The 23,186-nt window shown below is 42.8% G+C and overlaps 1 protein-coding gene across 4 annotated transcripts in view; it reads left to right on the forward strand.

Moving 5' to 3' along the window:
* Nucleotides 1–22,230, forward strand: part of Map9 (microtubule-associated protein 9) — a 37,197-nt gene extending 14,967 nt beyond the window's left edge. For all 4 annotated transcript variants that reach the window (NM_001081230.1, NM_001356457.1, XM_030252539.1 and 1 more), the window contains exons 6-14: nucleotides 1,070–1,163; nucleotides 3,885–4,129; nucleotides 5,899–5,969; nucleotides 7,040–7,208; nucleotides 8,856–8,945; nucleotides 10,170–10,331; nucleotides 10,478–10,623; nucleotides 10,807–10,939; nucleotides 18,090–22,230. In NM_001081230.1, the coding sequence (NP_001074699.1) occupies nucleotides 1,070–1,163; nucleotides 3,885–4,129; nucleotides 5,899–5,969; nucleotides 7,040–7,208; nucleotides 8,856–8,945; nucleotides 10,170–10,331; nucleotides 10,478–10,623; nucleotides 10,807–10,939; nucleotides 18,090–18,212 (1,233 nt within the window). In that variant the 3' untranslated portion in view covers nucleotides 18,213–22,230. The remainder of the gene's footprint in view (nucleotides 1–1,069; nucleotides 1,164–3,884; nucleotides 4,130–5,898; nucleotides 5,970–7,039; nucleotides 7,209–8,855; nucleotides 8,946–10,169; nucleotides 10,332–10,477; nucleotides 10,624–10,806; nucleotides 10,940–18,089) is intronic.
* The last annotated feature ends 956 nt before the right edge of the window (nucleotides 22,231–23,186 follow it).

Raw genomic sequence — 23,186 nt, forward strand, 5'->3', positions numbered from 1 at the left:
CACCGCTTGGTTCCGTGTGTCCAGCAGTTCTCATGCCCTTCATCTCTGTGTAGCTCTCACATAATGCCTTGCCTCCTCCTCTGCCCCAGATATCACACCAGATACTGAAGAGGTGAGAGGGAGGGACACTGGCTTCCTCTCTGCATCCTCCTCTTGCCTTTCTTCAGAGTGTGTACCCGTGAGCGGGGTGGATGTTCCTGTCACTCATGCGTGTTCCTGGCTTACACCATGATCGATCAAGGAATTATCTGTCATTTTTGTGATTTGATTTGTTACTCTTTCGTCAAGCCTCTCATATAAGTGTGTGGATGGATATGTATATTAAGGATATTGCTATATGAGTTTTTTCTAAGATGTAATCAGGTTTGAATGTTAGTCAGATGGGATTATCTGCTACTGTGTTTGTGTGTCTGTTCCTGTGTTTGTGTGTCTGTGTCTTCTCTCTTTGTTAGGAGTTTGTTATAAAACACACAGTTATGAAACGTTAAATTAGGAGGTTCATGAGTAAAATTATTTGGGACTGGAGTCTTCTTTGCAGAGACATCTGTGCCATCAACTTTGGTTTTTGTTTGTTTGTTTTTTTCTCTCCCTTATTTCTGTCCTGTTTGACATTGCATCTATTACTACTTTTGTGCATTGCCTCTGTGCGCCTGTGCATGCTTTGACTTGCCTGTGGTGGACAGAGGTCACATTTGTGACACGTACAATCTTCCAACCTTACGTGGGTGGTCATTGGACATAGGTGGCCAGGCTTGTGAAGGAAGCCCTTCATTTCCTGAGCCATCTTACTGGCCCCGGGTGTTTCCTTCCTGAGACTTTGGCACGTGCTGTCCAGGGCCTAAGAGAATATCAGGTGCCCCGGAGCTGAGGTTACAGACAGTTGTGAGCTGCCTTCATGGGTTCTAGGAGCTGCCTTCATGGGTTCTAGGAGCTGAGTTGGGGTCCTGTGGAAGAGCAGGAAGCACTCTTAACCCTTGAGCGAACTTTCTAGAACTAACAGCAGTGTTAATGATTCTCTTGCCTCTGGGAGTCCGCAGGGCTAACCGTATATGGTAATACTTTTTCATAGGACTCACTCTTACAAAGTCTGACCTCATCTTCCTTCAAAGAAAGCCCCGGAGGTTGCACATCACCAGGATCTCAGGAAAAGGTGCCCATAAAAGGTAGTCACACCTCTTACTATATCTTCTTTGTGAGCTCTGTATTAATTACTTAGTGTCCTGTATTTTGAATATTTATGGGAAAAGTATGTTTGCTTTTCTGTGAGTTTTAATCCTGACTGTGCAATTGACTGGGAGACTTCAGAACACAGAAGTTAATTTCCCAGTGCCTTTGATTCCCCAATATATTGTAGGTCCTGTCTCAAAAGGCTCTTGTGAAAATTAAGTGTTAAAGTGTTTTGATGCCTCCAGCATACTCTCAAGGAGAACTGGGGAGATAATTTAAGGAGAACCTGTATTGTGTGTGTGTTGCTTTAACCATGCAGATAACACAACATAATACCTGGACATTTTATCCAGATGGAGACACATAGCAGAGTAGCAAGCCTCTCTGGGCCTGTGAACTATTCTTAGATGGCCGTGGTTGTGAGAATTTTAAAAATTAGGGGTGCATAAGGAGCCCCGAGGACACTATGAGAATAGACACGTATTAAATGTGACCTGTGTATTGTTAATGCCATTTCTTTCTTTAGTGTTGTTCCATGTATAGCTCAGTGCAACTGAAAGCAAGGGTTGTTTGTAGAGACTCTAGTGTGTGGCTAGCATTCATTAAGTGGTTAGTTTCAGTCACCCTGGCACATACTTAGACACAGCTCAGAAGGGAGAATCTCAGTTGAGGAGTTGCTTCCATCAGAGTGGCCTGTAGGCAAGCCTGTGGCTAGTTTTCTTGATTAATTAATATGGTAAGAACCACCCCATTGTGGGTGATGTCACCCCTGGACTGGTGGTCCTGCGTTGTATAAAAAAATAAGGTATGGGGTGCAAGCAAGGAATAGCATTATCTTACATGGGCTCTGCTCTGCTGCCAGCCTTGAGCTTCTGCCCTGGCTTCCCACAAGGGTCGACTGTGATCAGGCCATGTAACCCGAAGAAACTGTGTCCTTCCCAAGTTGTTTTGACAAGTGTTTTGTCACAACAGCAGAGAGGCAAAATTAGATAAGTACTTACTATATAGTGTAATTTTTGTCATTTTACAGATTTAAAAAAACAAAACAAAACTGAAGTACAGAGATATTGAGACACATGCCTAAGGTCAGTGGTGGACTCGTAGTTTGTCTCTGACTCCTAAGTCCTTGTTCTTTTCACAGCTCCAAAGATTGTAGCAGTGAATGCAGTCATGGGTGCTCTTCAGATGGGAGCATAACAACTGTAAAGAGGAACTGATTGTTAAACTTAGTCATCTTCCCCACCCCCATCTCCAGTAGCCATAATGAAAGCAGCAGAATTAAGACTTTTCAGTGACCGCAAGTTAGATCTTGGTGGAAATCAGAACTGCTATCATACAGGGACTGTTGGCTCCTTCTGTTGGATGTCTCAAAGTGTTATTGAGTCCGTATAAATAGGAGCCGTTCTGTGGAAGCCGAACTTAGTCTTCTGATGTGGAGCTTGAGCCTGTACTGAGGAGGCCTGAGTGTGCAACAAGCCAGCCCTTGGTGCCTTCTTCATCTGAGGTGCATCTTGAAAGGGGTAAAGATGACCTGCCCCTGACTAGATCTCTGAGATGAATTACATCAACCTGTGTGTCTTAGTTAGGGTTTTATTGCATGTTAATATACTATGATCACAGCAACTCTAACGAAGGAAAACATTTAATAATGGGCTGGTTTACAGTTTCAGAGGTTTAGTCATATCATGGTGGAGAAGCAGGGGAGTGTGCAGGCAGGTGTGGGGCTGGAGAAGGAGCTGAGAGTGCTACATTTTCATTCGCAAGCAGCAGAAGGAGACTGTGTGCTACACATACGTTAGTTTGGGAGACCTCAGTGCCCACCTCCACAGTGCCACACACTCTCGAACAAGGCCACACCTCCTAATGGTGCCACTCGCTATGGGCCAAGCATTCAAACTCATCAGTCTGTGGGAGTCACACCTATCCAATCCACCATGCTATGCAGTTCCCCCAAACTCCCCCGCTGTGTAGTTCAACTCACACTCAACAGTGCGTGGAGTTGTTTGCCTCCTGCCTTCCCAGCATGCTCTTTTAGCTTCAAATATATGGACTTTATGAGTGGATAGTGCAGTCTCAGGCACTTGACTTTCACATACGTGTTCTCCTTTACTTGGGAATAGTTATTCCATCCTAATCATGCGCATGGCATGATGTATTTTCTAAGTGCGAGACTTGTGAGATGTCTCACAAATAAGCATTTTTTTGCATTCATAAATCGAGTGTGTTCAAATTTAATTGGATAGCTTTGATTTGTAAGAAAAGAGAAATTATAGCCAGGCATCATGGCACATGCCTACAATTCCAGCACTGGAGAGGTAAAAGAAGATGGGTCAGGGGTTCAAGGTCAGTTTTAGCTTTATAACTCCTCTTTCCAAAAGAAGGGGTCAGCTGTTAAGAGCATGTTGTATTGCTGCTCTTCCAGAGGACCCAAGTCCATTCCCAGCACCCATGTCAGGCCCCTCACAGCTGCTGGAGACTGTGACTCATATGACCTCTGAGAAGGGCATCTGCATTCATAGTCACACGTATACACACACACACACACACACACACACACACACACACACACACACACACATACACACACATGCATGCATTCGCTGAAAAGTGAAACAATTTAGAAAGTATGACCACACTTCTGTGAAGGAGAGTAAATGAATCTGCCATGCACTGAGTGGAACAAGGAGGATCTAGCGCTGTGCTCTGCCTCCAAACAGATCATGATGGAGAACCTACTGAAATCTGGGATTCCTTGCTATCAAATGAAAATGAAGGAAGTTCTGTTTTGGTGAACTGTGTTACTCCTGAACTCGAGCAGCCCAAGGACGGTCAGGTGGCAGCTGACGACCTTGAGGAAGAAAGAGAGAAGGGTGGATTTACAGAAGATGACCTCACCACTGACCCGCTGCTCTCCACGTCCCCGAGTGTCATAACACCCACTGAGCCAGCAGAGCCGGCCAAGGTACGGTGGTAATGTGTACCGTGGCACTGCAGCGTCACGCATGAAATAGAACCATCTGGTATCGTGTTTCCGTCTTTGCAACTCTGTGTCTTTTGATAGTGCTATTATATTTTCAAGTAGACATTACTCAAGTCAATGGACTTTCAAATTCAAGGAAAGTTTGCCCTTGGCCTGAGTGAAGCCGAGTGTTCACTGGAAACTGTCAGGCCTAGTAATATAATTTAAAAGATTGCAGAACCATATAGTATATGTGTCTGTAAGTATATGTTTCTTTAGATCAGATCATGCGCAATGCAGTTGTTACACCGGTGAAATTTTAACTTCACTTCAAAACATAAGCAGTTTTAATGAGCAGTGTGATGACACTCTGGCTGCATAGTGAGCTCCAGGCCAGGCCAGTGTCTCAGTGTCTGTCCCTTTGAGAGTGGATGAACAGGGCCATCATCAGGACAGAAATATTCCTAACATAGTGTTAGGGACAGATTTGTGGTTTTATAATAACTATGATTCTCTATGATAGGATATGTCAGACTACTGTGCCTTTAAATTTTACAGTGTCGCCCTGTTAGTCTTTATTTTCCTCTGAACTTTTAACCTATTACAGCATCGGATTGCTAATGTCCATGCCTCGCCATTAGGAATGGCTGAGAACTGGCTTATATCAAACCCACTGCTGCCTTACGTAGTACAAATATAAACATAATGCAAAATCCAAAGCCTGATCAAACCATATCAGGGAGGCTCATGCAGGCACAGTGCAGAAGCACCCATGCACCACTGGTCTCGGGCTGCGCTACCTCGGCACCCTCACTGTTCTGCTAGGCCACCCCCACCTGTGTGGAACTGGGAGCTGTATGTAACAAGCAAGAGTCTGTTGTAAAATATAGATGGCCAACTAGAACAGGGACAAGTCTAAGCTAAACTACGAAGTTTACACACCACAGTAAGGTCATAGTCTTAGGAGGCCCTGTTTTATTCTTATGTTTTGCTGAGGGATCCTTCCCACTCTGAACCCAGCAGTCCCCCTGGTACAGTTTATTTGCTGTTTCTGGGCACGAGAATGATGTCCATGCTCCTTAGCGCCATCTGATGAGCTCACAAATCCTTCTTTGAATGTATGTCCCCTCTTCTGTCCCCCTAAGCTTCAGCGTCCTCTTTCTGTGTGGATTGCTAACTACAGCAAGGCACGCATGCTTTTCTTCTTCTCTGTAGACCTTCCCATTGTCCTCCACTTTCCCCTCAGCCCCCGTCATGCTTCCAGGGCCCTCCCCTGGTCAGCTTCTCCAGAGAAGCCCTTCATCCCCACTCTGGTCACTCACTGTCACCAGTGCTATCTGTGTCATGAGCTACATTACTTCTGGGATGGTGCCATCCATGCCTCTGATGCATAGGAGCCTTGAGACCATCCTGCATACAGACCCACCCCAGTGCCTAACATGCCTGACAGACACAGTGAGCAGCGGTTCTCAACCTGTTGGTCTCAATCCCTTTGGGGTCAACCAACCTTTTCACAGGGGTCTCCTCAGACCATCTGCATGTTAGATATTTACACTACAGTTCACGACAGTAGCAAAATTACAGTTTGGAAATAGCAATGAGAATAATTTTATGGTGGGGGTCACAGCAGCCTGAGGAACTGTGTTAAAGAATCGCAGCTGAGGAAGGTTGAGGGCCACTTCTAGATGCAGCTCGTTGCTGCTTTGCTCAGTTTTGCTTCCCAGCCTGGCATCCTCATGGTGAGTGATAATGTTTCTGTGTTTTCCATCCAGAAAGCAAATGAAGACAGAAACACGAAGAATAAAAAGACAACGAATAACAGAGTGTCCAGTGCCTCTGGCAGGTAAAAGTCTGCATGGGATCTAATCGAGCAAAACTCACCTTAATCTAGAATCCATGCACAACTTCCACTTGCTGCTGTGGATTTTCCTGGTCATTTCCACTGTCAGCCGGGATGGATACTTCATGGCAAAACTCTGTGTTGCTTTTACTCTTTCGTAGAAAAACCATCATTGTAGGCAGTCTTCTTGTGGTTTTTCCTCTCCAGCTGTGTTTTTTCCCTAATCTCACACACCGATCCTTGCCTAAAGCTCCTGTATTTTGATAAGCAGGCTATATAAATGGCCATAAGCTGAAGACCAGCACCTATTTTTTTTTCCCTGTTAAGTGTTTTTGTTCGTTTGTTTTTCAAACATGGGAAAAAATTGAACAGTTTTCACAGGCTAAATGAGTTTATTAAAATGATAAGCATTTGAAGTTAAGCATGCCAGCACATGATCCAGCACTTGGTAGGCTGAGGCAGGAGGATTGTTGTGGGTTAGGGGCAGATGAGGGGTGTGCAGATGAGTGACTAGTCCTGCCATGAGGTAAACCTTATTCACCAAGAGAGAAGGTAGGCTAGATTTTCCCATAAATATCCTAAATACAGGGTCTCATGCTTCCAGAGTTATAGCTAGAGCATAACTCTGTAACAACTCAAGTAACAGAATAATACAATAACATATTCAAAGAGTGATTAAAACCTACTTGGTTGATATTTTTCATATAATTTGAGATGTGATCATGTTTCTTTAAAAGGCTGTATAAGTATCCAAGAAAAGAACTATAGTTCAAAGTTATAAAGCTTAAATTATATTGAATGGAACTAATCAAACATGACTTCTTTTGACCTGATTATTTTCAAAGCAATTATATAATTCATTACATCCAGTCATAATTTTGTTTCATTTTGTTTGAGACAGGTTCCCACACTTAGCCCAGGGTAGCCTGGAACCCACTGTGTATATCTGACTGATTTTAAACTTTTGTGGGGCAGATAGGTATGAGGTGCCACACCTGGCTTTAGAATATAGTTTTAAATAACTGGTGGGTGCAATTCTAACACATGCTCTTGGTGTGTTTGGAACTTCCCAGGCTGATGACCTCTGAGTTTTTAAAGAGATCCGGTCCCACAAAAAGAAGTCCATCTGCAGCTACCTCCTCACACTATTTAGGGAGTTTGAAAGTCTTGGACCAGAAGCAACCACGGAAGCAGAGCCTAGAGCCAGACAAGGCTGATCACATAAGGGCAGCTGTTTATCAGGTAAAGGGGGAAATATTTCCTAAATGAGAACCGACAATTTCCACAGCGCCTGCGCAACAAATAGGGCGACTGTCCAAAATGGTGGCTGGACACTCGCTGTCATTGGACACTCACTGTCACTGGACACTCACTGTCAGTCACTGGGCACTCACTGTCACTAGACACTCACTGTCAGTCACTGGACACTCACTGTCATTGGACACTCACTGTCAGTCATTGGACACTCACTGTCAGTCACTGGGCACTCACTGTCACTAGGCACTCACTGTCAGTCACTGGACAGTCACTGTCACTGGGCACTCACTGTCACTGGGCACTCACTGTCACTGGACACTCACTGTCACTGGACACTCACTGTCACTGGGCACTCACTGTCACTGGGCACTCACTGTCACTGGACACTCACTGTCACTGGACACTCACTGTCACTGGGCACTCACTCACTGGACACTCACTGTCACTGGGCACTCACTGTCACTGGACACTCACTGTCACTGGGCACTCACTGTCACTTGGCACTCACTGTCACTGGGCACTCACTGTCACTGGACACTCTGTCACAGGGCACTCACTCACTGGACACTCACTGTCACTGGGCACTCACTGTCACTGGACACTCACTGTCACAGGGCACTCACTGTCACTGGGCACTCACTGTCACAGGGCACTCACTGTCACTGGGCACTCACTGTCACTGGACACTCACTGTCACTGGGCACTCACTGTCACTGGGCACTCACTGTCACTGGGCACTCACTGTCAGTCACTGGGCACTCACTGTCACTGGGCACTCACTGTCACTGGGAGAGAGGTTTTTTTTTCCTTATAAGTATGTGGGAAATCCTAAGAATTTTTCTCAAGTATTTGTTGCCATATTTTGTTTAAAATATAAAAGTAGTGTTTTTAAAGAAAGAGAAGATATTGTTGTATATAGAGATACGGCTGAATCCAGTCTGTTGGAAAATCTACATGCCTTTTATTTTGTTCTTATGAATGTTTATGTGGGTCATGACCAACAATTTTTTTTTAAGTTTTTCTCTCCTGAGACTTTGTTAAATTTCACAGACCAATTTTCCTAATTTTTTCACAACTTCAAGAAAAATTCTTTTTGTTTTGTTACACAGAATATAATCTATTACAGAAAATTTTACTCTTGGATTTCAGTGTAAAATATTGATATACTTAACCATTATAGGAAATCATTTCAGTCTTACAATAAAGAAAGATGGTAAACATATGATTTTTCTTTCCTTTTCTTTTTTTGTTTTGTTTTTTTGTTTTGTTTTGTTTTTTTGTTTTGTTTTGTTTTGTTTTTGAGACAGGGTTTCTCTGTGTAGCCCTGGCTGTCCTGGAACTCACTTTGTAGACCAGGCTGGCCTCGAACTCAGAAATCCACCTGCCTCTGCCTCCCAAGTGCTGGGATTAAAGGTGTGCGCCACCACTGCCCAGCTAACATATGATTTTTCTTAAACAGCAATATTCATCTTCATGTTTTACAGTATTATTGGAAAAAGAATACTACTTTAGATAAAACATATTAATTTCGTGGTGGTTTCTTTCAACAAATATTTTAGAAGAAGATAAAAATTCAAGGTCATTTGGACACCTTATAGTGTCATATAACCTTTTTTTTCTTTAATTTCATAGGAGTGGTTAGAAAAGAAAAATGTGTATTTACATGAAATGCACAGAATAAAAAGAATTGAAAGCGAAAACTTGAGGATCCAAAATGAACAGGTATCACAAAGACAGAATCATAAAAGATGGAATTTTACATCGGCAAAATGTCTCTGAATATTTAATGTTAGTGAATGAACTATTTTTAAGTGGTACAATGGAGATATTGAAGAACTGATTTCATCTTTTTAGTTTGGGTTCAATCTCACTTTTACATTAAAACACATACATTGTAAGTTTTATGCGCATGAGCTATAAGCAGCAGGGCTGATTGTGAACTTAGGATTTGTGTGACCAGCAGATTCAGTCACAGAAATTGACTTTGATCAGAGTTTAGCCAAGAAGTTGGATGCTACACACTGCCTTTCAGTTTTCCTGTTCTGTTTTTCCAATTCCTGTTATGACCTCTGACCCGCATTCCCCTCACGCCGGAGATTTTTGTCCTGCCCCCACTGTGATTCGGCTCTGTTCCTCTCACCTGAGAGCCCCTGCTCTTCTCTCCCGCTTCACTGTACTGATCCACACTAACATAGGCGCACAGGGACGCGTTCCTCCACTGAGCAGCATGGGGCCAGGCAGTTCTTTGTGCAGCAGCCTCCAGGGGCTGCGCCTCTGAGTGCTGAGTGTGCCCTTGGGCTCTTTTGCTGCTGAATTAGGTCACCTCTGTGATGCAATCTAGGTCTTCTAAGGTTGAACCGCATTCGAGGCCTTAATGAGGCTTAGAGAGTAAATTCATTATGTTTGAATCACAGCAGCTCTGGTACAGCCCCTGCATGTTTTAGTGCTGTTCCCTTAGTTAACATTTGGTATATGTTCACGTTATAGGACAGTTCTGCCTAGCACCAAAACAGGGATCAAGCCAAGCATCACACCCAGTATGCCTTGGGCAACTTACCGTAGTTTATAATCTCTTAACTTTCATGATATTGTTACTAAACATTTTATAGGACCAGTTAGCCTGGCGTAGTTTATTTGGAAAACATTTATTAGCATCCTCCCAAGGTCAAAAGATGCTTCGTTCTCATGAATTCTAAGTAGGGCAACGGGACAAGTGCTTTGACATTGCAAAAAGCAGGGAATAATTGGAGGAACGATTTTTGTAGATCAGCTTGTTCAAATTATTCTCACTAAGTTAACTGCTTTGTCGCTTCCTTGTATGGTAACTGTTGAGACATTTAAAGGCAAATACATACTTCTGAATTTATGTATAGGCTTCGACCTCTGTGTAGACACATCATTGAATGCTTTTCTTGTTTTTTGGTTTTGTGTTTTTAATCAACATAGAAAAAAGCTGCTAAGAGAGAGGAAGCCCTGGCATCATTTGAGGCCTGGAAGGCAATGAAAGAGAAGGAAGCAAAGAGAATAGCTGCAAAAAAGAGGCTGGAGGAAAAGAACAAGAAGAAAACAGAAGAAGAAAATGCCATGAGGAAAGGCGAGGCCCTGCAAGTGAGTGCCCCCGGGGGTGGGGGTGGGGGGGCATGACTCTGCTCTCGGTGCCCTTCAGTGCTGGGCTTGAATGCAGGATTTTTTGTACTTAGGCTGATCTCAGAAAAAGCCATGGCAAGTAAAAGAGTCACTCTGAACTTTTTTAGGCATTTGAAAAATGGAAAGAGAAAAAGCTAGAATACCTCAAAGAGAAGACCAGGAGGGAGAAAGAATATGAAAGAGCAAAGAAACAGAAAGAAGAGGAAGCGGTTGCTGAGAAAAAGAAAGACAGTTTAACTGCTTTTGAAAAATGGTAACTCCCCCCACGATGCGCAGTTCGGTATTTCATGGTAATGCTTGAGGCTTCCCTAAGAAATTAGTTACTGCTTACAGGTCTCCTCCGGCCTCTCAACCTCATGGCTTTCAAAGCTACAGGAGGCCATCGCCGGCATATACTCTTCTTTAACCTCCCAGTGTTTCATGTTCTCCCACACAGGAGTGAGAGAAAGGAAGCTCTCCTCAAGCAAAAGGAGAAGGAGAAAATAAATGAGAGAAGAAAGGAAGAGCTGAAGAGAGCCGAGAAGAAAGACAAAGACAAGCAAGCCATCAGTGAATACGAAAAGTGGCTGGTATGTGTTCCGTGCAGATGAACTTGACCCTTTAATTTTAACTTTAACTGACTTTTTCTTCCTTTTCTGCTTCTCATTCCCAGTCCTCGTCCACCTGGAGTGCACCTTGTTGTGCTCAGCCTTTCCTCCTCTGAGATCAGATTCCCCCGTGGCCTCTCATGTCTGACCTTGATTCTGAGCTTGACACAAGCATCTGAGCTTGTAGCAGTTGGGATGCTCTAGGCCTGCATCCCTGCCTCAGTCCCTTCCCATCATGCCTATTCTTGCTTCTGTGCCTCATGCCTCTGACCTCATAGAAAGAGACAAATGCACGGAGGGGAGGGGAGAGTCTTGTAGATGTGGTCAGCCCCTGCATGCAATAGCACTGAAGTTAATGGTGGTGAGGAACCTAGTCTATTTCTCATACTCTTTCGATCTCACTGATGATCTAGGGAAGGGGGTTTCATGTAGGCATTGTTTAAAGAAAGGGATCAACTGTGAGGTTGGAAGGTACAATATCCAGCTGCCCTTCATGTGTGAGTAATAAATACTTGGTTTTAATTTACATATGTTAACAAGTTACATTTAGTTACTTTATTTTAAAACAAAGACTCATTTTCTTAATTTTAAGTAATAATACCCATGAATATTATACTTTGTGCAAGTAGATGGCATTCCTATGACTAAATCACATAAAATTTTTTCCATAATCCATCTAACAGGGCTTTGGTTTTTTTCTCTTCATAGCTGACTTAACTGAATTCAGCCATCTGCTCTCTGAAAGCATCAGGTTAGGGTTTGTTTTGTTCTGTTTTGACTTGCATATCTCAGACTGAACTTGAGCATGCTTGTTTTCAGCTATAAAGATGTATTAGGAATGTATATTCTGTAAATTGTCGCATTATAGACACACACAATTTTTCTATTGGAATTGCCTTTTTCTTACTGATTCTAGCAGCCTCTGTATAGTAGGGAAATATACTCAGAGTCTCTGACAGAAGCTGCAGGTTTTCCACCCACTCTCCTCTTGCTTTCTCAGCTTGGCTCATCAGTGTCTGAGGCCATGCCCATTCCAGTGTTGTTTTAGATTTGTCAGTCTTCTCTTTTGACCTTTGATTCTCAAACCTAGGTGAAAAGAGCTTCCCGTAATTTGCAGCTCCCCAGTCTCTCTCATTCTTTTGTAGCTCTGATCTATCTTCCCATTTCCCCTGTCTGCCCTCAAGTTCTTTTTTGCATGACAGGAAATTTGATTCCTACTTCATTTTCCCAGGACATGTGTTTTACTAATTGACGCATCTTGTCTTTGTGGTGCAAGAGCTCAGCGTCTCTCCCTGCCCTGGGGGCTCTGTTTCTTGACCTTGTGCTCCACTGTCTCAGTAGATGTGGAACTTTTCTAGTGCTAGCCGTTCCGTTGCTGGGCTTCATGTATCGTGCATCTGGGTGATACAACCCCACGTCACAGTGTTTCTTCCGGGGAGTCTTTCTTTTTCATACACTTTTTAGGATTAGCACCCCCTACAGCTCACAAGACCAACTTTATTCCTTAAAAGCAGAAGACATGATAAAGCATTTAGGAGTAAAATGGATAATCATGCATGACCAACCCAGGCCAAGTCTTCAGGAGACTCAGCGCAAAGCTCTCGGATAGAAACCTTAGACTGGTGATGGAAAGGTGTCCATTCTAAGTCAGCAGTCTTGACTGGAAAGCAGGCATCATCTGCCAGTGTGTGGGGACTCTTGTACTGCTTCATGACAATTCCACGCAGGGAAATAACAAATTAGATGGTCAGTATTAGCTAGTAGGCCCCATCTTTAAAAATAAAACATGAAAAAGTGTGATGTTTGAATGAAGTGGTTGGTATTTTGTGATCTTTTAAAGCTAATGCTTGAGATTCGTTTGTTTTTTTGTTTTTTAAATATTAGACTACTTCCCATATCAGATAATTTGTGTTACTGATGATATCACTTGGGTAATTAAATTTCAAAGTTTGAAGTTTCCATTTTATTTCCAAATATCCTTGAAACTGGAGTAATATTCCCATTCCTGAGCACACTTGACTATTGAACCATTATTAGATTGCAGGATTGACGCGTTCGTTCTCACCATTACTTGGGAAAACAAAACATCCTCAAAGCCTTAAGAGCTGCTCGCATATCGCACCTTGCAGTGAAACTTCACCCAGGAATGCACCCCAGAGCAGGAACGCACAGCACACTGCTGGCCCACTCTCCAGCTTACCCATTTGTTTTAAAACTTTATGCTGGCAGAGGAAACTGTAAAGACGAGGAAAGAACCCAGACGCACACAACTAATAGGAAACCTCTCCTAACTCTTTTACCTACTCTAACATTGTTGTATCCCATTACCTGATAGTGAGGGTAAGAATTACCTATGGATTCTCGGCATCCTACTTCTTAGGTCAAACTTGTTTCAGGTTCCCTCTTGGAAGCTAGATTGCAGAAAAAGAAGCAGAGCTGCATCAGGTGATGTAAAGACAGCCTTTTCTTTGGAAGGTTCTGAATGGTTCCTCTTTGCTTCAGTAGGAATATCAAGCATGCAGACATCCTCAGGAGCAAGGCTGTGAATGTTGAGACCTCGCCTCACTTTTCTTGACTGACAGATCTTGACTTCCGATGGAGCTCTTACCCTGCCACATTGTTCTCATGATACATCTCCATCTTCGTCTGTACTGATGGGAGATGCAGACAGCCAGCATCCACTCTAGTGTCTTCCCCAAGCCGCCAGCCGGCAGAGGCGGGGCTGCCTCCGGGCCTCATGGGAACCACTGCTTTTCTGAGTCATAGAAGGAAGCCAGAAAAAAGAACTGCATGTTTGGTCTTAGCCGAGAATCAGAAACAGAGGAGATCTAAGTTTTAGGATGGAAGAGCAAGAGTTGTTCAAACACCAAGTAAAATGTGTCTAGATGAATGTGTAGATTTTGTATTAACGCCTAGATAGAGTTTTCTTCCAAATAAGTATAAATGAGAAGGGACTCAAATTTACCTGCTATAATAATGTGGAAACATGAAAGATAGCAGTTCAGTGATAAGAGGAAATGCCACTACTAAAAGTGCCTTCTAGTCTCCTGTTGTCATTGCTCACTGCCTGCATCTGCTAACCTAGGCCTAGTCCTGAAAGCTTCTAGCCTCCGTACTGTCTTACCTAGGCCTATATTGGTTTCAGCCTCTGACACTTACTACTGATAAGCTCACCCTTTCTCGTTCTTTCTGAGCTCTGGCTGGCTGGTTCAACTTAGCTGTTCTGTCTCAAACTCCTCTCCAAGCTGACTGGTTGTACTTACCTTCTCCTGAATTGTGCTGCTTGGCCTTAAACTAACTCTGGCTCCTTCTTATCCTCTGGCTCATTCTGTCTTCACCTGTGTCTAGCTTATTCTCTCCTGCAACCTGTCTATGAACAACTGTTCCAGTAAAACTGCCTCCTTTCCTCTCTCCTCTCTCTACACTGCTTTCTTTTTTTTTTTTTTCTTTTTTTTTATTACGTATTTTCTTCAATTACATTTCCAATGCTATCCCAAAAGCCCCCCCCCCCCACTCCCCTACCCAACCATTCCCATTTTTTGCCCTGGCATTCCCCTGTACTGGGGCATATAATGTTTGCCTGACCAATGGGCCTCTCTTTCCAGTGATGGCCGACTAGGTCATCTTTTGATACATATGCAGCTAGAGTCAAGAGCTCTGGGATACTGGTTAGTTCATAATGTTGTTCCTCCGATAGGGTTGCAGATCTCTTTAGCTCCTTGGATACTTTCTCTAGCTCCTCCATTGGGGGCCCTGTGATCCATCCAATAGCTGACTGTGAGCATCCACTTCTGTGTTTGCTAGGCCTCGGCCTAGTCTCACAAGGGACAGCTATATCACCGTCCTTGGAACAAAGGCTTGCTAGTGTATGCAATGGTGTCATCACTTGGAGGCTAATTATGGGATGGATCCCTGGATATGGCAGTCTCTAGATGGACCATCCTTTTGTCTCAGCTCCAAACTTTGTCTCTGTAACTCCTTCCATGGGTGATTGTTTCCAATTCTAAGAATGAGCAAAGTGTCCACACTTTGGTCTTCGTTCTTCTTCAGTTTCATATGTTTTACATATTGTACCTTATATCTCGCTATACTAATCTACACAGCTTTCTTAAGTAGCCTCTCTTGTTCCTCTCTCTTCTCATGTGAATTAGGCATATCCTATTCTGTTGTATCTTTCTCTGATTTATTAATTTGAATGGCACTCAATTAGATATCAGTTTCAAACATGGGTGCATTTTTCTATAAACTAACTTCACCTTCATTGTTTGGAATTAAAGGTGTGTACTCTCAGGGCTTTTCTATTCCAGCCGAGGGACAAAACATTTGTGCCAAGGGCTGAGCCACACCACAACTAGAAATAGTTTTTTTCAGTAAATAATACAATCTTGGGTTTCACAATGTGATCAAATAGTCTACAACAGCCACTAATCTTCTTCTTCAACCAATAAAACAGAAATATTCTACCTCTCCCCTCTGCGAAGCTGCATTCTTTCTCTCTCTAAATCATCTGCCTCATGTGTCCTGGAACTTAATCAGAAATAAAAATGAAATAATGAAGTCTCTACTCAGCAGCTCCTGCCAGCTCTGGTTCCTCGTATTCTGCTTGTCTTTACTTTTCTAATGCTCTAGAAAGCTGGTGGACACTTCTGGGATTCCTCACACTGCCCAGCCCCCTCCTCCCTTGCTTTGTCCCTGTCACCTGCAAAACCAAAACCAAAACCAAAGTAGAAAAGTTCTTGGATTGGCCAAGCCACCTAGTGCTGTAACACTTGGTTCACTCCCCCTGAGATGGTAGCATGCTCACATAAACACACACACACACACACACACACACACACACACACACACACACACACACATACACACACACACACACACACACACACACACACACACACACACACACATACACACATACGTGCTCCTCCCTCAGTGTCCTCCCAATACTCTCTGGCATATGTCCTTACAGTCCTTTGCCACCTGAACTCTGGATAGTACCATGACTTATGTCCCATTATTCCCATGTGGCATGACTCTCCTGTCCCCCATGCCTTGGTCCCAAAGGCTTCCTTTTTGTTTCCTCTGACATCACCAGCTTTTTCCCAGATTTTCTGAACTATGACTCTTGACACCTCTCTGCTTGCAAACTCTTCCCCCAGTGAGTCCCCACATGCTGTGGCCTTCCAATGTGTATCAGCTCAGGCGGGTGCGCCTGTACTTTAATCCACGTTTCTGTGGACACACATTGCTCCTCTGTCCTCTGTTTCATAAAAACTCACACAATTTTGGGTTATATGTTATCAATTTACTTGTTTCTCACCTGTCCATTTTGAAACTTTTCTGAGCAACAGAAAGCCTGTGTGTCTCAGTGTTTGCATTGATAAGCACTCTGAGCATGACCCCAAGTGTAAGGTAACTGCTTGACATTTGAGTGAAGGAACAAACGTCCAGGTGTCACAGTGCCAGAAGAGTAGAAGCTCCACCGAGACCTCGGAGCCTATCACACACGAGGACGTGATGTGTGAGGAGTGGCGCACATTAGTGGTGGCAGGAGACTTGCTGTTGGTTAATGCCTTTGAGATTTAGACTTCCAGGCTTTGTTTTAAAGCAGGAAAAAAAATGTCCAAAGGATTAGTGCAGTTCATAGAAAATTCCATGCTACTGCCAAAACCAAAATAAAATGAAACTCAGTGTCTCCTGGGTCTGACACGCTTTCTAAACCTTTAATTGCTCAGGGTCATCAAGGAATAAAGCCATGCTATCAAATTGAAAAGCATCAAGGTATCCTAATCTAAGATTCAGTGTGGATGCTGGCAGGCAGGTCAGTGCCCACAGCTGCTTACGAGAATAAAAGGTTGATCAGTGAAACTAAACATAGGTAAACAGTGGGAAGGTTGGGGGAGGGAAATATTCTGTGGGACCTGAGGGAGCTGACACAGGGCCTCAGAGCTGGTCCTGCTCAGAGGCTGCTCACGTGTTCTTAATATGCTCCACTGCTTTCTGAGGCTGACTTCTGTCTTAATAACATTCTGTAAAACCTAACACTCAAATTAACAAACAGAACTCACAAGGACAGTATTTATATCATTTGAAAATACCGAAACTACTAAAAATTAAAAGCACTGGTATCTATGCAGTTAGATAAATCAAATAGTTGAACAAAAGACTCACAGCAAGGGCAAGAAATTGTAATGTGCACAAGCTCAATAAAATGTGAGACTAGATCTTTCGGCATCTGGGATGTCCTGCGCTGCTGTGGCACATCAGACATGGCTCTTTCCGGTCTCCTTCCGGAAGTGTGTTACCCAAAGGTCACCACTAACTTCAAAGTCACGATGTTTGTTATAAACCTGCACAGTCACAGGTTTTCTATTTTGGTTTCTGAGGCACAGTCTTGCTGTGTAGACAGAGCTGGCCTCCAACTTAACGAGACTCCTCTCTCAGACTCCCAAGAGCTGGGATTGTGTGTGTATCCCCATGCTGAAAACATTACTTCTTGTCACTGCTAAAATCCTTCTTCTCCTATCCTCCCCTTCTCTATTTCCTATGACTACCACCACCACCACCACTATCATCATCATCATCTACTTGAGGCAAGGTCTCACTCTATAGCTCAGGCTGCCTAAAACTCAATATGTAGCCCATGCTAGCCTCAAATTCATTAGCAATCTTGCCTGAGGCTCCTGAATATTAGGTTTGTAGTTGTAAGCTTCCATGACTAGTTGGACATCATTTTTATTATGCCATCAACATTTTGAATGTAGGGTGAAGCCAGGCATGATGCTGGTTCACTCCTTTAATCCCAGCAGTTGGGAAGCGGGGAGCTGGAGGGTTAGAAGTCCAGGGTCCTCCTTGACTGTGTAGTGATTTGGTGCTAGACCATGCTTGATGAGAGTCTCTCTCAAAAGACAAACAAGATGATGTGACATTCATATAGATTCATAGTAAATCCGTATATAATCATGCAAATCAGCAATATTCCCTAGCTGCTTGTTTATCACTAACTAAACAACTAATTGTATACGGGGATCTTAAAATGAATTATTTTCTTCTAATAATCCGATTTAATAGCAAGTTCACGTAGTATATATAAACTTAGAGTTTTCTGTTGTCCACCCCCCCCCCCTTTTAGGAAAAGAAAGAAAGGCAAGAAAGAATTGAACGGAAACAGAAGAAGCGCCACTCCTTCCTTGAGAGCGAGACACACCCACCATGGAGTCCTCCGAGCAGAACTGCGCCCTCAAAAGTATTTTGATGTTTCTGGTTCTTGATTTTTTTTTCAGTTCACCAACTGTACTCATGGATTTAAAACGAGTCATCTCATTATTTGTGGTTAGAAGACTCTATGTCACTTCCCTGCAGGAGCTTCTGTGGAGCATGAAAGAGATACTTTGCAGTTTAATCAGTGGAAACATTTTCTGAAGTGTCCTCATCAGTTTGCTGGGACAATCCAGACGCATGAAGCTTTATTATGACCTGAACAGTCTGGTGTGGGGTGATTCGTGGTCACTGTCGCTGAGTTCGGAGTCTTTTTAAAGAATGTTTGATCCCACTAATGAAAGAATGCCAGCTAGATACCACAATCGTAGAGATGACTCGGTCTGTGGAAGTCTGTGCTTCTAGAGTGTAGTTTGGGCATTGAAGGTCCCTGGAGACCATGGGCATGTTATCTCTTCTAACTCCAGTTCTTCAGGTCACAGAAGTATCTTTGCTGTGCAAGTTATCGACTCAGTCAGTTGAGGCCACAGAACTCTAGTCAGTCACTTTAGTAAAGAACTTTGCCATAGGGTTTAATCTCGGTGTGGTTTGCCTTCTTGAGGCTTACCTGACAATCGTAGCCACCTCTATAATGGGCTCACTTCTGGAATGTTCTTTCTAAAGCCCATCTCAATATCTTTATTATTTGATTGACACCAAAATCAGTTTGATGGTAGTGTTTTCTTATAGAGTAGTTGTGAAAACTTCAAGGTGACTATCAAAGTTTTTCTAGACTAAAGTTATAAAGGTAATGAAAATAACTCCCATTTTCTTAACTAATTAAGACTGGTTCAACCTGCATATGGAAGCGGTTGAATGAGAAAGTAAATTTGTAAAAATATTCAAGATTGTTTATTTATTTATTATTTATTTATTTATTTGACCTTTACTTCTCCCTGTATCAACTGGTCCTATACTTGACTGGCCATCTCTTAAAACAGACAAATTGTTGGGATGCTGCTGTAGGCAATCATGCAATGCAGAGACAATCAATGGAAAACCTAGTTGCTATGGTTCTCTTAGCTCTTATGTCATCTCTGCTGGACCTTTATAGATGCGATTTGTCAACTTTGTTGGAGCTGTTCAGGGTAGCTATTACTAGCTTTATTGTGCAGATAAAAAGACTGGGACTTAGGAAGTCCAAACTAACTTGCCATTCAGCTAACATGTGAGTGGTGGGGACCAGAACTTCACATCTCCCTTGAAGCCTATGTGACCTCAGAGACTGTGACCTTGCAAATGCTTGTCACTCCCAAGGGTGTAAAGTCAGGCAATGTTGGTTGGACATGCCCATTTTCTTACATCTATAAAATGAAATAAGGATTCATGGGATTTAAGGTATTCATCACATATCTAATAAATACCAACAAAGCCAGCAGCTTGTGTTAAGACCCACTAAGCAGTATTGAATCGTGGGATGTGCACAAAACAGGATGTCATGAGCTGCTTCGCAGCATCACGGAGCAGATGGACTCACATACAAGACTGCCAGAAGTGGTCACTGAAAGCATTATCAGCAGTGTGCTGTCTGTCTGGGATTCAGGACTCACATTTGTGTGGTTTCCTACAACTGCAAACAATCAAGCCTGCGAGAATAGAGTGATAAGGGAATCTTGAAGTAAATTGGAAGCGATAAAAAAAAAATGTTTGCACATTGTAAGGAACTCAAAGGAAGATGAGACAAAGGTGTAGCTGCTTCTAGGGATCAGAAACCACCAGGTGTGCACTTCCACTCCCGGACAACTTTCTACAGTGTTGTGTTTGTTACCGCTGTTAGCGCCTAACTAAATCATGTCGAATGGCCGATTTAAGTCATCTAAAGTATTTGGGACATAAGGACTTAGTAAACATTCATTGTTATCATTTATTTACTACATCTCCCCACCACGGACATGTGGGATGAGTAGAACAGTAGTCACTTGGCCTACATTTGTGGCATACAGAAAAACTCAGTCTGCTGGTCCATCTCTGACTTACCTGTCACCGGCAAGCACTGCCTGAGACAGGACCCTCTGAGAAGACAACTCCATACTGCTTTCTTGAGATCGCCTCTGAAGAGAATGAAGTGACCAATGAAGATGAGCCCAATGGGCCCAAAGCCATTTCCTCAAACGTGATTTAGGATGGGTCTATTTATAGAGCAAGTAATAGTTTTCTCCCCTAAACTTAACCTGTACTCAACCTGTGCGGGATTTATGGTTAAATCAGATTTGACCCTTTCTACTGCAGTGAATGTAGAGCAGAGCTTTGGACAGTGGGTGCGCATCCAGTTCTGGAATGTGGCAGTCTGAATTACAGAGGAAAGAAGCAAGCCTGGTGAGATGGTCCTAATATGTTTGCCTATTTAAGAAATAAGACTTCTTCTGCATTTCCTTCAAAAGTACCAAATATCAATATAGATTTATAAATAATAATAAACAAAACTCTGACGTGAAAGTTAGTTCCATAGTAGCAAAAAGATAGCACACACATTACAAGGAATAAAACGGTTCTTTAGAAGAGTTCAAGTTTCCTTAAGGAAATCTGCCAAGAACAGCTCGGATAACAGTATTCCAGCAGCCTGCGCGTCACACTTGGAGGTGCCGGTTCACTAGTTGGTTTAGGCTGTAAAGATAGCAGCGGGGTTTACTGTTTTGCTGCTGGTTTTACTGACAAAGCACTACCTTGTAGGAGCTTGACAGCTACAGCTGGATGTTCCTTGGCGTGATGTAGCTTGTACTCAATCTGGACTAGATAGACTCTATTTCTATGTTGAGTCACCTGATGCCCAACACTTTTGAATTTGCCAACCTCAAATGCCTAGAGTTATCCTCGAGGCTGGCAGTGGGCCCTTTGCCCATCTTCCCACAGGTGTGGCCCACTCATGCTCACACCAACTTCGTTTAGCTGTGGTTATTGTTCCTGGGGCTGCTTGTTACTGTCTCCCATTCCCCCTTTCTCCCCAGCCTTCCAGGGGAAGCAGCTGTTTGGCTTCTCACACTGCTCTGAGAAAACAGTGCACTTAAATCCTAAGTCATGGCCTAAAAAAAACCCAACAGAGACAGGAAGTTTCTCAGATCAGGGGAAAGGAAAAGTGCATGCTAGTCAAAATTAGTCTCAAAAATAAGATAGTACAGGAACCAAAATTGCCTAATTTCACTTGACTCTTAGTTCAATTGTACTGTACAAAAAGGCATTTAAAAACCCAGGTGTGTCCATTCTACACAAAGCAAATCTGTTATTGATTTTCTTCATTCCTAGTTACACTGACTGATAGAATTGTGAAGTGCTCTGTGGGTGCAGAACAGGAGGCTTTTTCAAGCCCTTTTACTTAGACATGTCATGTGATACTGCTCTTTTGGAATGCTGTGCTACACGTAGTGGTAATTGTATAAGGTTAATCAGAGTACGTGAAATTCTTGGTGCTGAATTTAGGATGTCTTTGAGATTGTTGGGGAAATACATTTTATGCCTGCTCCTTAGTACTACAGTTTTGTTTTATACTTAATTTATTCAAGTTAGCCATTTTCAGTTTAGTTTATTGAGTGTTATAATTTATTACCTATATACCAGGTGTTAATAAGTAAGATGTGTGTTTATTTCTGAGCTAAAGATAAAATATGTCATGTTGATATATCTTTCACTGGAAATGAATGGTGGACAGGAAGGAATTTTCAACTTAAGGTTTGGATATGAAACTGATTTTACTGTATGGATTGCAAATATGACATAATAACTAAATTGTTAGTAATATTGCTACGTTGATTGTAAACTGCAGATGAGTGAGGTCACATGTTTCCATCTCTCCGCGATGACTGCGTGCGGTTAATGCGGTATTTCCACTCACCTGTCTATTTTCTAGTGAGTTCTCTGGTGTTGCTGGGAATAAGGGGGTGAAGGAAGGAGCTCCTATTCTAGTCTGCTAGTTCTCTGTCTCTCGCCTCTCCCTGTCTTCTATGTTCCTTACATGTATATACATATATGTATGTGTTTATAATAGGTATCTGATCATTGGAATAAAATGAACTCAAGCCACAGTTTGGTAACTGACGTTTTTATTGAACAATTTATCAAAGACATATTTCCACACTAATATACCTTTAATCATTTTTATGATGTACTTATAATTTAATTCTGATTAATTTATTCCCTTAACGTGTCATAAGCATGTAGCCCATATCTTTGTAGTAAATATCAGTAATAATGATGGCGAACCTCTCGGAATCCATAGAATTAAGTAAAATATGACAAAACTTAAGGTAAGTACTAGAATGTTAGAAGCCCCCTTAGGCTATAGAATAGAAGTCACACAGACAACCTTCCTGCTGCAGTTCTTCTGTGAAGCCCAAAGTCATCACAAGTCAATTGGATCATTTAAAGTAAATGGAAAGACTCGGGCTTCTGCTTACACTGGATGTCGCCTCTCCCTGTATATTAGGTCACCAAGCCTTTTCCACTATCAAGTCACACATGTTACATCTTCAATATGCGTGGGGCTGTGTGTGTGTGTGTGTGTGTGTGTGTAGACTAGAACCCAGGGTCTCTTCAACCTTGGCAAATGCTCTATAACCACTAGTTTTCTGGCAATGTGATTTCATTTTAGTTCTGGCTGTCTTTCTAGCCCATCACACAGTATGACTAATGTGTAGATAGCTGCAGTAGTAGAGACCACGGGCCTGAAGAGGCAGATGGCACAGGGAGGATGGATGATGGGAAGGGAGCTTGGCAACAACCAATAATAGCCAGGGAATAACTTCTATTTTTAAATATCACTAGCCATATCTACTAAACAATCGCAACTCTCAGCCCTGACCCTGGAAGGTTCAAATGAAACAGATAGATAAAAGGCTTCTGGGTTTCATTCTCCCATACCCGCTACAGAAATTCCCAACTGATGTGCCACAGGTGCACACACGAGCCAGAGCTCTCTGATCTGCCAGGGCAGCGAGGGGAACATGGCCAGAGTCACTGTGGAGTCAGTCACCTCTGGCCA

This window comes from Mus musculus, chromosome 3 (assembly GCF_000001635.26).
Source record: "Mus musculus strain C57BL/6J chromosome 3, GRCm38.p6 C57BL/6J".
Classification (NCBI taxonomy): domain Eukaryota; kingdom Metazoa; phylum Chordata; class Mammalia; order Rodentia; family Muridae; genus Mus; species Mus musculus.